Source organism: Lolium rigidum, chromosome 3 (genome assembly GCF_022539505.1).
Source record: "Lolium rigidum isolate FL_2022 chromosome 3, APGP_CSIRO_Lrig_0.1, whole genome shotgun sequence".
Taxonomy (NCBI): domain Eukaryota; kingdom Viridiplantae; phylum Streptophyta; class Magnoliopsida; order Poales; family Poaceae; genus Lolium; species Lolium rigidum.
In genome coordinates this window covers 7659552-7675497 of record NC_061510.1, presented here as the reverse complement: position 1 = coordinate 7675497, position 15946 = coordinate 7659552, and the positions used below count along the sequence as shown (strand labels likewise).

Genomic DNA, 15946 nt, shown 5'->3' with positions numbered 1-15946 from the left:
CGCACGACCTTCGATTTCGCCGCCCGCAATGCTTTCCGCCGTCATGCAAGTGCACGTGTCGTTCTGTTTCACTGCCTACAGCTCGTCACACCCCATGGCCGCTCTTGGTCTTGACCTGAACCACACTTCCCGCATGGATTCCGGTTCCGCTCCCTTATGCAAGTCTCGAGCGGTGCCGAAGGAGCGCAACCTGTATGAAGAGGTGCAAAAGCTTGACGTCGAAGCCAAGTGTCGAGCGGAGGACACCATAATCATGCTCGCCGGCTTAAGCAACATGGATGATGACCATCGCGCATGGTTCGAGAAGAAGCGAGCCGAGATCCGCCGAGAGGCGCCTGATCGCCCATGTTTACGAACAATCATAACTCGAAGATCATTTCCGCTTCTAGTGAAGGAACGCGAACGATGCTCATTTCTAGTGACAGAAATATGCCCTAATCACACAAATATGCCCTAATCACACAACACTTGACAACAGTCCCCAATCTCCGCCGCCGCCTAGCTGCTTCCTCTTCCCCACTCATTCCCACTCTCCGCCGCCGCTGCGTCGCATTGGGGTTTCCCAGCCATGGACGAGGGGGGAGCACCCAATGACTCCCGCCTCAAGCTAGGTCCAGGCGGCGCCGGAGTTGACCTCATCGGCACCCTCCCGGACTCTCTGCTTCTCCAGGTCCTCGATCGTCTCGGCTGCGACGCCGCCGCCACGCGCACGAGCATCCTCTCCCGCCGGTGGCGCTACCTCTGGGCCCGCCGCCTCAAGGTCACCTTCGCCCTCCCCGACGTCCCATACGAAGGACCCGACCTCATCAGCGCCCTGCCAGACGATCTGCTTCTCCAGATCCTCGGCCGCCTCGGCTCCGTCCGCGCCGCCGCTCCCGCAATCTGCGTCTCGCGCCGCTGGCGCGACCTCTGGACGCGCCTCCCCAAGGTAACCGTCGCCCTCCACGACGTCCCGTTCGGCTCGCTCGAGGCCGCGCTCGGCCGCGCTGCGGCTCATCCCGGGGCGTGCCACTACCTCCTCGACATCCGCGTCCCTGGGCAAGTCGACAGGGTCTACGCCGGCAGCCTCAACTCGCTGCTCCACGCCGCCGCCGCGCTCTCGCCTCTGGAGCTGCGCTTCACCCTCCCGCGTGACCTCACTGTCTCCGCCGCCAACGTCAGCCTGCCCTGCTTCCAGCGCGCCACCCACATAGAGCTGCACGCGCGAGACCTCCGCTTGTCCCCGAAACATATCGGTGGCCTCTGTTTCCACTCGCTGGAGAGTCTCTCCCTTTCCGGATGCCACATTAACCTCGAAACCTTCATCCCTAGGTTAGGCCGCCTGCGCCGTCTTTGCTTGAGCATCATCAATTTGGTAGGCATGGACAACATCACCATCCACTCGTCGTCGCTGGAGGAACTCGTCGTGGACCACAAGAACAGATGGACATGCCTTACAAGTATCAGCGTCGAGGCACCCGTGCTTAAACAATTGGCAATGTCCTTCCATGCCGGAAGCGATGTCGCGGTGTCCATCTTGGCACCAATGATGGAGAAGGTCTCGTGGCGGTGCTTGTATACCAGTTTCATTTACGGTCTTGGTCTTTGGGGAATCTCGGAGGTGGGTTTAAAGACGGCAGAGAGACATGAGCAGACCGACTCCCAGGAGGAAGACGCTTCTTTGCAGCTCCCAAGCGTCCTTGTCCTGTCCCTGCACATGTGTGCCCAAGTATGTTTGCTGTCCCACTTGCTCAATACTATACCTGATTTATTGGCTAAAACTGAACTCATTAATGAAGCCTTTCTGAATTGATTTTGCAGGATTTGCTTAGTTTTCCAAATGCAGAGCTCGGCTTGGTTGCGGAGATTGATAAACATATGGTTACCGACTTCTCTAGATTGGACCTACATCTCAGAACAAAGGGGCATGTGTTTGGAGCAGTTGTGTTACATCTTCTTGGTTTGAATCGAATTCATACGGCTATACAGAACCTTAAGATCGTACTACTAGGATCGGAGGTAATTTATCAGTTTGCTTATGCAATTCAAATATATGCAGTACGTACGTGTTCAACCAAAAAAAAATAGTCGTGGGTACATTGTTTAGCTAAGGTCTCAATAGTGGAATATCTATAATATATTGCTGTATTCACATTTTGTTCTAGGTGAAAAATGCATGCCCAGTTGATTGTCTTTGTGATGAGCCTAGTGACTGGAGAACACAATCAATCTTCTTGGCTGGTCTTGAAAAGGTGGAAATTGAAGGTGTCGTAGGGGAGGATCATGAGCTTGATTTCCTGAAAGTGATATTGAGATGCGCACCCATGCTTAGAAGAGTGGCCCTGGGGCTGTCAGATGAAGCCACACCAAATGATGGTTGGTGCACGAAAATAAATGACATCGGCAAGGCGTATCCTGCTGTGAAATGCACCGTTGATCTTGTTACGGGTAAGCAGTTCTGATGGGTGGTTAGCATGATCAGAAACGCAACAATTTTTTTAAAAAATATTTGTACAGTACTAAACTCATGCATTTGCCTTTTGCCTATATTTTGTTCTGAAACTTGGATAGTTATGTTAATATCATGCAAATTTCTAGGATGGTTGGAATATGTCAATGACATTGCAGTTATCAGTTTAAGACCGACTTACTTTACCTTGGTTCTGCCCTCTTTGCTTCCTGAAGAAATTGACACCATCATGGTCGACATGCTTCAGCGATGTTTTTGCTGTCTTTATGCTAGTCTTTTCCTTAGTCTCAGTTTCCCTTTGATGGAAACCAGCGGACAAAACCCTTACATTATTTATAACTTTATAAGTCATCCATACCCTCTAAATCAGTGTGCATTATATACTCATACACATATCAAATGATATAGTGTTTTAGTCCACTAAAACCTTCTGGTGCCTGCACTCCAATAATTTGCTGAATATGCTATACTAGTGCGGAAGTTTATTTTGTAAATATTAGTCCTGAATTTGTGCATACATCCTCAGATTTTTCTTTGTGAAAATTTTAATCTATGTTGGTTTCCTTTACTTGGTCTCTTTGTCATCCTTTTGTTTTATGCATTCTTCTATATACATACAAGAAGTGGCTTCATCTATGTATGCTGAGATTCTGACTGAAGGCAATATTGACCTTAGTTCGTGCAAGCAGGTCCAGAGTTCCTTTTATCTTTCTACAGTTTAGAAGTCTCTACTCATCCCTTGTGCCTGTATTTTGCTATTAACTTACATAGTTCTCTTATCTCAGTGTCCTTGTATCTGTGACCCGGCAATTATCAGTTCGAGGCCTATTGTTTTTTTAGCTTTTTGTGTGTTCTTTGTTTCCTGAAGAAATTTACAGTGCGATGGTCCACATGCCTGGCCCAATGTTTCTCTGTGTTTATGCCAGTGTTTTGCTTAGGATCAGTTTTCCTTTAATGTGGGTCGAGAGGACCAAACCCTTAATTTATATATAAGTATGCGTTATGTCTGAATTGGTTTGCAGGATATTCATATCATATGCTACACTAATTTTCTTATCAGCCTGCTATACTATTTTTCTTGCTCACTAAAATCTGCATGTGCCTGTACTCCAGTAATTGGCTGAACATGCTACATTAGTTCTGATTTTTCTTTAACAGAATGTTAATTCTAAATTTGTGCATACTGCATACATCTTCAGATTTTCTTGTGAACTGTTTAGTCTATGCTGGCTTTCTTAGCTTAGTCAGCTTGCATTTTTCACTATAGATACAAAGGCCAACTTCATATTTCCATGCTCAGATTTTGACTGAAACTGCTTATTATTTTGCCTCATCTGCATGCAGGGTCAACATTAGGCAGCCAAAGTTGTGCGTCAACATGATTCTCATCCCCACATCTGATCATTCAGGGTGCTTATCACGAATCATCCGACCAAGTCCTATCTGTTTTCAGAATTTTGCTCTGTGGCTTCAATCCATAAACCTCTGTTATTTTCTTAGTGTAATGGAGCTACAGGCTGGAAGTCATGCACTCTTATGTAACTCTTGGCACTATTGCTATGGCCTATGGTCTTTATTTATGGCACCGTCTCCTTTTGGTTGATTGCCATGACAATTAAAAAGATTAGTAGGGTACTCAACTTATGTTGTCCAAGTGATGTTTGTTAACTACTTAAGTATGTGCCTTACTACATGGCATAGTAGTGGCACAAGGCTTTTTTTTTTTTTATCTTCAAGCTCATATATATTCAGCATGCACCTTCAAATACATTTGCTTTTCCCAGTATGTGTAGAGCAAAGTTAATTTCAAGTCTCCTAGTTTCAGGCAGTATTTGATTTCTTTCCTAATCATGACCGAACCAATTTATCTAGATATAGCCACAGAGAAGAAATGTGGGAGAACAATTCAAATCCTTGTGCTACCAGGGTTTAACTTAACCAATTTTAAAGAGCTTACAAGTATCTATGACGCAGCTTGAAAGAGATGCCCGGTTAAGAATGACTGGGATCTATGGATACATTGTGGCCAAACAGTGCACTGAGATTTGCAAACATTGGGCTTATAGGGCCAGAAAATAAGAGAAAGCAGCTAGCCATCTATTAATAAACAGTGCATTGAACTTCTTTTTTTATTACATGAACTTATTAATAAACCGCATAGCTCCATCTATTAAAGGCCACATAAGTTCATGTTTTTCTCAAAGTTTTTTGCACGAACGGGTATGAACTCAGTATGTATATGCAAGATTACTAAATTTTCTGAAAATTATGAATACAGTTTTGCACGTTCTTTTTCGAGAGAGGTCGTCAGATCTATACAAAGGGGCATGTGTTTGGAGCAATTGTGTTACATCTTCTTGGGTTGATTCGTACATCTATTGGGAGCCTTAAGGTCGTTCTACTAGGATCAGAGGTAATTTATTTTCACTCCTTGATTTGCACCAGTAGTATTTAGTAAAATAAAAGAAGCTTCTAGATTCAGGTTTAGTCATGTTATAGTCTACCTCACTCGCTTGATGTCCATAGGCCTTGAAGAAGAATTGAAACTGAAGAATAATAACATGAACACACTGAGATGACTAAGAAAAAAAGAATAAACAGTAAAACTGAACGAAGAATAACATGGACGGACTAAAATGACAGGCCCGTCCAGACTGCGCGCCACCGGCGACTAATGTATTTCGCCGGTTGAGTTTGTACTTTTGACTTGGTTCGATTGTGTGCATCCTAACTATACAGAAACCGGGTGTAAGCGCCCAAAAAAATCTTCATGCTTTGTTGTGTTTTCAGATCAGCCTCGTATTCCAGCCTTGAGTTAAGGCACTACCGCTTGGTGAGGTCGTTGATTGCGCCTTGTCTCGGGTGTCTTCCTTTGTGTTAGTGGAGATAAGAGGGATTGCTTGGCCTTGAAGCGATGTAGGGCTCATCGGCGGGGTGTTTAGTGCCCAAAACATCATGTAAAGATAATGGTGCCAGTTTCAGCAGTGCCATAAAGAAACTCGAAAGACGAGCGCCGCTTTCTTAGGAGTGTTGTCACATAGCTGCCCGACTAGAAGAGCTACTCGCTCTGTAGTGTTGTCACACAAGATAAGCACGCCGCCCGCCTGCTGGCCGGGCGAATCGAAGTTATCTTCCTTTCAACTGGCCACCCAGTCAAGTGCAAAAAACACAGTGGAGAGCAACGATGGTGGTGGTTTTTGAGCCTCGGGAGAACATTATATCTCTTGGTGACATAGAGAAGCGTCAACATTTGCATGCATGTTGAACGGAAGAATTAATGGCGTGGCACCTAAGTGGTGGGGATGGCAAGGCGCACCGACAACCCATAGGAGCGGATTAGCACATATTTTTCGAGGTGGGTTTGGGCATTGTAGCATAATTGTGTATTAATCATGTTAATTCATAGAGAGACATACAGTGTTAAAGCGTGTTTTATGGATGGGTGAGATTGTTTGATCTCTGCATTTATATTTTCAGACATGGAGATGTAGATGGAGATATCTATTCTTGCATCATATTGGTTGGATTTATTGTTTTCTTAATTAGGTATGTTTGGATGGTGGCCAAATCCTATCCCACAATTTTATTTCATGACTATAATTTTGTTCTTTCATTCAATAATTACAAAAAAAAGTTTAGCGTGCAATATCTCTTGGCATCTAATCTAAATTAATTGACTCAACTTTATATAGATATGGTTATCTCTACTATTAAGAGCAAACTGGTGAATGCCTGGTGTCACATTTTCAGGATGGACAATAATACCCCCACATCACAAAGAAAACGCAACTAACAAAATAACTCTAGCCTCAAGCGGCATGGCACATCTTAATCCATAATTCGCGCTAATTAAGCTACCTAACTACTAGCTCCCGTCCCTCACGCGGAAGAAAAAAACAAAGTCCCAATCTGCTGGACGGGGCTTCCCTGTGCCAGCTACGGTTGTTACCTCAAAAACAAAAGTAGAGATACCCTTCCGTATACTTCAACCTGGTGAACGATTGATCCTCTTGTCGGTTCCGTATCTTTCTCTTCCTCTTCCTTATCCCTCACTGAACTGAACCAGACGAAGCTCAGGCATCCGCCCACGGCGAGACATCTAACTAGGCTGGCCGTGCTCCCGTCCCTCCGGCCTCTAGCCCCAATTCGTCCATGGATCTCGCCGCTCCGCCGTCCAACTCGGGGGTCACAGCTCTGGCCTCTACCTGGATGAGCGCGACCACGCCTCAGTTCGTCCAACGCCGGCGTAGGGGACTAAATTGCTGCTCCTCCGTTTGTACCGGCAAGCTTTCTCTCACGCAGGCAGCAAGCTGGTGACCAAAATCGCCCTTGGCAGGCCGGAACTGGAGGCGGGGGCGGAACGCATCAGCCGCTTCAATCGACTCGAGGCGGAAGGCCGGACCTGGATGCATCACAGTAATGGTTTGGAGAGTAAATTTCAGCAAGGTGCTTCAATTAAAGCTTTCTGTATAATACTGATATAGTGATATATGGATTCGGCTAAAGAGAGTAATATGCTTTTTTGTATATAGATGCAAGGGAATGGTCGCTTCGTGCCTAACTCGACAACAAGGAGCGGATGGCGATGCCCTGCAGTTTGTGGTTCAATTCACCTCTACAGGAGACAAAAAACAGGTAAAATTATTTCATGTTTTATGCTCATGTTTTCTGGTTGTTGCTATGTACCAAAAACGATACTTCTGCCTTCTAGACATAGGTGCTAATTTGATTGATATGCATATGCTGGTTCAATCGATGGTCAATACATAAGTGGTAATAAAAATGAGTTGCAACTACAAATCGATAAAGTTTGCTTTGGTACACGACATATTGATCAATTCGGCTTCAATTGATCGAAGAAGGCTTGATTTTCGCTTGACATCGTAGTACAAGTAGAGGGCCCAATGGTTTGTTGTTGTGAGTAAAGCCGAGGCGAGTTGTTCTGTTGTAAGACTGCATGATTTTGGCGTGCCATCATAGTAGAAGTAGAAGTCACATTTGGATGTTGCTGTGAGCAAAGAGGAGTTAAGTTGTTCTATTGTAAATAGGTGTCCATGTGATTTGTCGGATGAGCCTGTGAAGAAAAGTAAGTACTTTAAATTGCATTGAATTTTGAATGATAAAACTGATATTGTATAATGCTCATACCACTAATGTATTGTACGGTTGGAATCCTGTGAACATTGTTTGGTCGTGTGGTGACATCATCATGGTATTAGCAAGTGATGGTTGCATCGAAGCAGTTACGAATGGGTTGTACTGTAATTGATATGGACCCATTTGATCTGTCATAAACTCCAAATGACCCTATAAAAATTGTAGATAAATGTTAGTAAAATTAAATTGTGTATGTGAAAAAAGTGAGACAACTCTATACCATTGAGCCGCTTTGAGGTTGTAGTTGTACAGTAGGATTCATTTTCTTTTTCTTCTTTGAAGTTGCTTTCTCAAAGCCACCAACTGGTCGTGTTGATCCATTGGTAGTCTTCTCCTTGACCTTAATACCTTTTGGGTTGCCAAGCCCCTGATTATGTTTTGAAATTCTACTAGAGTCGATGTTCAGTCCTGCCACATTAATGATAAATGTAAATCTTAATTTGGAGAAGTCCAGGAAATTATAAGTACAATATTTACCTTTTGTAGTATCTGAGATCCTCAATTCAGGATCGACTCTAATTTTCAAGCATTTCTCCACATCTTGTGCTAATTTCTCAGTGCAGTTAGCAGCTGTATCATATGATTCATCAGATTCAGCGGCACGAGCGGCTATTTTCATAAACATTTTGCACAAATCCCTGTAGCGATTAGACATTCTTTCTTTAAGATCCTCATGCTGGCTGCGTTTGCTTTTTATCTCGAGGACTTTTGCATCAATTGTCCACCTTTTCAATATATATTGTTCAGGGATATGCTTGATACTATTAATATCAAGCACCTTTAAGCAATGGGAGCAAAGTATTCCAGCAAATTCAAACTTTTTGCAACTGCAGCTAACCTTTTCTTCTTTTGGAATAAATCTAACAACATGATCACGTTGTGTGCCATGAAATTTTACTATGTAACCTTCTCCCGCTTCACTTTCATCACGAAGGAATGTGTCATAGTTCAGGGTCCAAAGCACTCGCTCTTGAAACAATTGCTGGTGTATATGTGGTTACAGCCTGTCTTAACATTTAGGCGCGCGGCTGTGTAATTCGCGCTAATTAAGCTACCTAACTACTAGCTCCCGTCCCTCACGCGGAAGAAAAAAACAAAGTCCCAATCTGCTGGACGGGGCTTCCCTGTGCCAGCTACGGTTGTTACCTCAAAAACAAAAGTAGAGATACCCTTCCGTATACTTCAACCTGGTGTACGATTGATCCTCTTGTCGGTTCCGTATCTTTCTCTTCCTCTTCCTTATCCCTCACTGAATTGAACCAGACGAAGCTCAGGCATCCGCCCACGGCGAGACATCTAACTAGGCTGGCCGTGCTCCCGTCCCTCCGGCCTCTAGCCCCAATTCGTCCATGGATCTCGCCGCTCCGCCGTCCAACTCGGGGGTCACAGCTCTGGCCTCTACCTGGATGAGCGCGACCACGCCTCAGTTCGTCCAACGCCGGCGTAGGGGACTAAATTGCTGCTCCTCCGTTTGTACCGGCAAGCTTTCTCTCACGCAGGCAGCAAGCTGGTGACCAAAATCGCCCTTGGCAGGCCGGAACTGGAGGCGGGGGTGGAACGCATCAGCCGCTTCAATCGACTCGAGGCGGAAGGCCGGACCTGGATGCATCACAGTAATGGTTTGGAGAGTAAATTTCAGCAAGGTGCTTCAATTAAAGCTTTCTGTATAATACTGATATAGTGATATATGGATTCGGCTAAAGAGAGTAATATGCTTTTTTGTATATAGATGCAAGGGAATGGTCGCTTCGTGCCTAACTCGACAACAAGGAGCGGATGGCGATGCCCTGCAGTTTGTGGTTCAATTCACCTCTACAGGAGACAAAAAACAGGTAAAATTATTTCATGTTTTATGCTCATGTTTTCTGGTTGTTGCTATGTACCAAAAACGATACTTCTGCCTTCTAGACATAGGTGCTAATTTGATTGATATGCATATGCTGGTTCAATCGATGGTCAATACATAAGTGGTAATAAAAATGAGTTGCAACTACAAATCGATAAAGTTTGCTTTGGTACACGACATATTGATCAATTCGGCTTCAATTGATCGAAGAAGGCTTGATTTTCGCTTGACATCGTAGTACAAGTAGAGGGCCCAATGGTTTGTTGTTGTGAGTAAAGCCGAGGCGAGTTGTTCTGTTGTAAGACTGCATGATTTTGGCGTGCCATCATAGTAGAAGTAGAAGTCACATTTGGATGTTGCTGTGAGCAAAGAGGAGTTAAGTTGTTCTGTTGTAAATAGGTGTCCATGTGATTTGTCGGATGAGCCTGTGAAGAAAAGTAAGTACTTTAAATTGCATTGAATTTTGAATGATAACACTGATATTGTATAATGCTCATACCACTAATGTATTGTACGGTTGGAATCCTGTGAACATTGTTTGGTCGTGTGGTGACATCATCATGGTATTAGCAAGTGATGGTTGCATCGAAGCAGTTACGAATGGGTTGTACTGTAATTGATATGGACCCATTTGATCTGTCATAAACTCCAAATGACCCTATAAAAATTGTAGATAAATGTTAGTAAAATTAAATTGCGTATGTGAAAAAAGTTGGACAACTCTATACCATTGAGCCGCTTTGAGGTTGTAGTTGTACAGTAGGATTCATTTTCTTTTTCTTCTTTGAAGTTGCTTTCTCAAAGCCACCAACTGGTCGTGTTGATCCATTGGTAGTCTTCTCCTTGACCTTAATACCTTTTGGGTTGCCAAGCCCCTGATTACGTTTTGAAATTCTACTAGAGTCGATGTTCAGTCCTGCCACATTAATGATAAATGTAAATCTTAATTTGGAGAAGTCCAGGAAATTATAAGTACAATATTTACCTTTTGTAGTATCTGAGATCCTCAATTCAGGATCGACTCTAATTTTCAAGCATTTCTCCACATCTTGTGCTAATTTCTCAGCGCAGTTAGCAGCTGTATCATATGATTCATCAGATTCAGCGGCACGAGCGGCTATTTTCATAAACATTTTGCACAAATCCCTGTAGCGATTAGACATTCTTTCTTTAAGATCCTCATGCTGGCTGCGTTTGCTTTTTATCTCGAGGACTTTTGCATCAATTGTCCACCTTTTCAATATATATTGTTCAGGGATATGCTTGATACTATTAATATCAAGCACCTTTAAGCAATGGGAGCAAAGTATTCCAGCAAATTCAAACTTTTTGCAACTGCAGCTAACCTTTTCTTCTTTTGGAATAAATCTAACAACATGGTCACGTTGTGTGCCATGAAATTTTACTATGTAACCTTCTCCCGCTTCACTTTCATCACGAAGGAATGTGTCATAGTTCAGGGTCCAAAGCACTCGCTCTTGAAACAATTGCTGGTGTATATGTGGTTACAGCCTGTCTTAACATTTAGGCGTGCGGCTGTGTAATTTGTGAGTTTGTTCCCGCGCGATGTGCAGTCTGTAGGTTTTTTCCCGCGCGATGTGATCAGATCTCTCTTTTTTTAGGCTTCCTTATTTCCTAATGATGTGCGTGTATTCCGGAATCAGTATAAGGAAGTAGATACGAACAGAGCGAGACTCTTTTTTTTTCTTTCTTTGACGTAACAACCGTAGCTGGCTGGTGTGCGAGGGAGAGCCACTCGATGCGAGCCAAGCGTGCGGTCGCACGGATGGTCGCAGGGAAGCCCCGTCCCAATCTGCTCCCGTATTCTATCCAAAAAAAAAACTGCTCCCGTACTCCCCGCGCGGCAAGAAAAGAGCCAAAAAAACAATTTACCCATCTGTGACCACCACCATCCCTACACCGCCTCTGCCAGCGCCGTCGATCTGTTCTCCACCACGCCGACGTCCCTAGCCTCGCGTCGCTTCCAAACCCCCTCTGGCCCTCCCCCCATTCACAGATGTGACAGAGTTGTGTCGTCGATGCCGCGCCTGAACCGCACGTCGTCGAGGCCTGTGTCGGTCCTAAACATCTGTTGCCGCCGGCTCAGCCGTCCATCCGATGCGCCGAGGTCCGAGACGGATCGGAGCCGCAGCGACCGCGCCCGTACTTCCACAGACCGCCAAGGCCTCCATCGGGACAGAACCGCCGCTGCAGCCGTACTTTTGCCTCTCCGTGCGTCGCCTTCCTGCATTGACGCCGACATGAAGTACCTGGTGACCGGCGGCATGTGGGCGATTTCTGGAAGGGGGTGACCCCCAGCACATCGTCGTCATGCTAGAATCCGGCGGCCTACGGATTGAGTCTATCTAGATTGGTACGTGCCCCCTTTCACTAATCCCTCTGTCCGCAAGAGATGAGAAGATTTAAGAGGAGATTCGATCGTTTTCGGACAACAATTTCAGTGAGAGTGCACCATTTTTTTTTTCCGATTTAGCCGAGCTCCCAGAGTGCGGCCTTGTGTGGCCTTAAGATATGCTAATTACTAGGCACGACTTTAATGGTTTCACCAATACTCGTCTCTGTCAATGAAATCTTCTATTCCTTATCTTCGTAATTTGTCAATGGATCAAACTGATATAAATCAGTTCGACGTGAATGATCAAGGATCATTACGGTGTGAAGTTCATTAATTTGAGCTAAGGGGGTAGGTAGCAGATAGCCAGGATAAGTCTAAAGAACTCTTATTAGGTTATCAGTCACTTTCTTGTTTCCTTTTTCTGTTCTGTGGATTTTTGCAGCACATAGGAGGCACTCATGTGCTGGATTTTTGTTCATTTATTTTTTTGTTATTCATGGTTTCCACGTGGGATTTTAATAGCGTCGTGGTGGAGCAAGAGGCTAGAAGCATAGAAGTGATGGGATTTAATATAGATCCATGGTTTTTACCCCCTGAGCTTAGTTCATGCCAATGCCTAATATATCTATCCTCTATCACACAAAAAAAAACTTACTCAAGGCAAGTTTGCTAGGTATGATTTAGAATTTAAAAAGGTGTATGAGAATTGGAGCCACATACACTGCTTATCTTTCTTGGTTTATTCTAATTATTCATGTCCATCTCACATATAAAGGCATGTAAATATTTACGTTGCATATGGTAATGAGTATTGTACTACCAACTGACTCAGCACACTTCGGTGACTTCGGAAAGTAGGTTGCGGCTTCGGGCGACCATCCCAGAGCGGATGAGGCCGAGCGCAGGGTCGAGGACGGGCTGGAGCAGCAGATCGACTCGGCAGCTGTGTCATACCGGAGGGGAAGAGAACAACCACAACAACGCCTGGCCCAGCATGCCTTGCTGACTCCATTCTCTACCTCGCCTGCTCCGGTCCGCGCTGTTTGTTCCGCACAAAGACTCACCCTAGATCCCATCACATCACCGATCAAGCACAATAGCGCCCGCCGGGCGGAGTCATCTATTCTCCCATCAAAATCAGGTAACCTCTCTCCCTCGCGCATCTCAGTCGGCTCTTACTCTGCTTTTTTGTATTTAATTTGTATGCAATGAACCAAGCTCGCTAGATTGATGTAGCTAGCACTCACACACAGAAAAGCTAGCGAGCTTGGTAGATTGTCTAGATGGATAGAGTGAACTTATGCATGACACATACCACTTACTAGATCGACTAGATCGATGTAGTGAATTTATCAGAAGTGTAAATCAAAATACAAGGAATTGAAAATTTGCTCTATGTCCGTAGCTATGCACACCGGTCAATCTAGCTATATAATTTTGCTTTTTTGTTTCGAAAATTATATTGCGAGATGAATGTTTTATTTTTCACTGCTGTCGAAATTTATCTAGATGGATATATCATTTTTATCTACAAGGGTCTAATGTACCTGAAATGGTTTGCTCAAATTAGGCTATCAAATGTGTCAACTATCCCAGAAAAACAGAACAACTTGTACGATATTCTTAATTTGTATGTTATTAGTAGTGTGTCTTTTCTGTTTCGAAATTTTATGAGATATTGAATTTTGACTATTTTCTTTGCATAGAATCTATTGCATGTATTTTCAGGAACAATTAAATATTCTTACTGGCCCACTAGGATACTAAGTATTTTACCATAGAGGTAATTTACTTCTAAATATGAACAGACCTACCTTACTTGACAGCTAGGCTTTATGAAGTGTCTTTGAAGGATATATTTGTTTCTGATGCTTGATGTTGTCTCAGGAGAAATTAGGGGCAACTACATGCAACAAGGGAGCAACACTAGGAGAAGAGCGGAACCAAAAAGTCAGGAATGTATAGTTCCTATGTAAGAGCTTCAGCCAATGAACGAAAGATATGGGTCGTGTGCCACATCGAGTTATAGAAATAGTCAAAAGTTGCTTGATAGGTCTGTAAGAAAGGATGATAGTTCTTGAATGGAATAAGACTAGAGAGGTTTGCACCGTGTGTGCTTGTGTGTTAGCAAGAGATATACGGGTGACCAATATCACTAAGAATATATTAATATTTATCGGATAATCAGAAACCACGAGAGTGTTTGTCTGAAGTGCTTATAAACTTGTTGAATCCAGTGGGGCTGACTTTCTACATGGACCTTTCGCTTCATTAAAGCAAGACGTGAAATATGGCTCCATCCATCGGTTTGGTGGCTACTGAATCAGATTGAGGGGGAATAAGTCCATGCATGTCAAAATCTGAAACCCCCTTGGATGGGATTAACCAAATATGACATAAGAGGGAATATGAATTGCTGCAAGTTGCCTCTAGAGATGGTAAATGGAAAATAGATGTCAGGGTTTGTAACATAATCACAAGGTTCATGCACTTTCACATGTGTGTTTTATAGTGAAAAATAAGTGTAAATATTTATTAATATTCCATCGCAACGAATGTTACTTTTAAGTGTTGAGCGTCATCGCACGGACAAAGTTGGAGTGAAATAATGTAAGGAGTCAAGCATCATCATAGGGACAAATGTGGATGTAGAGTGGAGAGAAGAAAAAAGAGTATCAAATATTCAAACATTAATTCTCCAAGGTAGGAGAAGGTACATGGAAAAGAGATGCCAAGGAGGATGGCAACATAGCGGAGAACAATAACAACAACATGCAAAAGGTAGAGTGTTGTGGGGCTACCTGGTGAGTTCACCGGTAGGGGCTTCAATCGCGGAGATTCAATGATTAGGAAAATGTACATATACGATGAAGAAATGATGCAATATACGATGTTGCTGGTTGGAAGTAAAACAAAACATTGTCTCTATAGCCGATAAGAGAACAGATGGACATCCGAGAGGAGGAAGATACCTACATGGAAGAAAAAGATATAATTTAAAAGGTTGTGATGTAGCAAAATTTGTGGGGAATTGATTATAGACTCATTGTTTGTGGTTTTAGTTACCATGTATGATGAATTAAGACGGGTTTATTAGCCTTTTCATATAGGTGGGACCGAGAGAGAGAGTAAATTGATTCTACGACGTGCCACTGTAGATCGGTGGCTGAATGAATGAAGAAACAAGTCCGATACTTGTTTTGTACCATGTATGGATACCATATCAAATAAGGTAGCATTGTGAATCAAAACTTCTTTCCTACTGTATTCCTTTAATAAACAATTTTTTATTGATTTGTAAACATTTTACAGAACGTGAGAAAAACAAGGAACTTTTGAGGTTGTACAACATAGCTCTAATAGGACATAATTCTTGAACTAAAATTTCATGCGATAAATTTTGTTCTACCAAATAGTTAAGTTTTTTGAGCCGTGGCGAAGCACGGGCATTCAACTAGTATATATACAGTTTGTTGACTAGATACATCACGTCTACATAAAGTTAAATCAATTAGTATGAATCGAATTTTTTATTTTTTTATTGCAAGTTGGCCAACTCATGGAAGAAATCAACCGATAAGCCTGTTACTGGAAGTGGGCCTGCTGGGCCCGCTCCAGATTCACGTTGCGACCAGTTCCGATTTGGTAAGTGAGTACCATATTCCGGTTGTGACTCCAGTTCCACTTTGGTTGGCCCCAATCCTCGTCCTCTATATTTCTCGTATCCAATGTCGGTCGAGCGATGGAGATACAGATACTAGGTCGTCATGTTTCGTCCGGCGTTTGGCACCGTGGGGAGGATCCTATCGCGCCGGTTCTGCAGCCAAGCATCATCCGGGTCGACGTCGTGGAGGCCTGCTGGAGCTAGTCTGTTACACGTACGCTTCTCACACTACAGGAATCGGCGGGTACGCCGACGGCCGGCTGCCCTCGGCGTAGCCATGCCTTGCCCTCGGCGTAGGCTACGCCGACGGCAGCCCTCGGCGTACGTCGTCGGCGTCTGGGTCCCTCGGCACGGACGTGTCCACCGTCCGGCGTAGGCATGGCCGTCGGCGTACACCACCTACGCCGAGGACCATGCTCGCCGTCGGCGTACGCACCGTCGGCGTACGCTCGCCGGCGTGCCGTCGCCGTTAAC

At 44.1% G+C, this 15946-nt stretch overlaps 2 protein-coding genes and 1 long non-coding RNA gene across 5 annotated transcripts; all 3 read left to right on the top strand.

Moving 5' to 3' along the window:
- Positions 1-568: 568 nt before the first annotated feature.
- Positions 569-1990, top strand: LOC124694275 (putative FBD-associated F-box protein At5g56560). The gene is made up of 3 exons (XM_047227280.1): positions 569-1708; positions 1801-1904; positions 1969-1990. Exons 1-3 carry the CDS (start codon positions 569-571, stop codon positions 1988-1990), a joined length of 1266 nt encoding a protein of 421 aa, XP_047083236.1.
- A 4464-nt stretch (positions 1991-6454) lies between these two features.
- LOC124694316 lies at positions 6455-8062 on the top strand. The gene is made up of 3 exons (XR_007000457.1): positions 6455-6895; positions 6982-7084; positions 7498-8062. It is a non-coding gene; the product is annotated as an uncharacterized LOC124694316 (long non-coding RNA).
- Positions 8063-9165: 1103 nt separating this feature from the next.
- LOC124701130 lies at positions 9166-14020 on the top strand. 3 transcript variants are annotated; one of them, XR_007001921.1, is made up of 6 exons: positions 9166-9249; positions 9336-9438; positions 9852-9889; positions 12667-12949; positions 13515-13591; positions 13696-14020. XR_007001921.1 is itself a non-coding variant. In XM_047233176.1 (4 exons), the coding sequence occupies exons 2-4, from the start codon at positions 9346-9348 to the stop codon at positions 13782-13784; spliced, it is 465 nt and encodes a 154-aa protein (XP_047089132.1). In that variant the 5' UTR covers positions 9166-9249; positions 9336-9345; the 3' UTR covers positions 13785-14020. The 3 variants fall into 3 exon arrangements, 1 of the variants encoding a protein (XP_047089132.1); XR_007001920.1 differs by lacking the exon at positions 9852-9889; XM_047233176.1 differs by lacking the exons at positions 9852-9889; positions 13515-13591.
- The last annotated feature ends 1926 nt before the right edge of the window (positions 14021-15946 follow it).

What these genes read in the sequence shown, in the direction of transcription:
- LOC124694275 (XM_047227280.1), top strand. Translation starts at nt 569, where the DNA reads ATGGACGAGGGGGGAGCACCCAATGACTCCCGCCTCAAGCTAGGTCCA. An exon ending in CCCTGCACATGTGTGCCCAA is followed by an intron (nt 1,709 to 1,800) that starts GTATGTTTGCTG and finishes TTGATTTTGCAG; the next exon opens with GATTTGCTTAGTTTTCCAAA. An exon ending in CTACATCTCAGAACAAAGGG is followed by an intron (nt 1,905 to 1,968) that starts GCATGTGTTTGG and finishes ACGGCTATACAG; the next exon opens with AACCTTAAGATCGTACTACT.
- LOC124701130 (XM_047233176.1), top strand. Translation starts at nt 9,346, where the DNA reads ATGGTCGCTTCGTGCCTAACTCGACAACAAGGAGCGGATGGCGATGCC. An exon ending in CTACAGGAGACAAAAAACAG is followed by an intron (nt 9,439 to 12,666) that starts GTAAAATTATTT and finishes TTCGGAAAGTAG; the next exon opens with GTTGCGGCTTCGGGCGACCA. An exon ending in TATTCTCCCATCAAAATCAG is followed by an intron (nt 12,950 to 13,695) that starts GTAACCTCTCTC and finishes ATGTTGTCTCAG; the next exon opens with GAGAAATTAGGGGCAACTAC.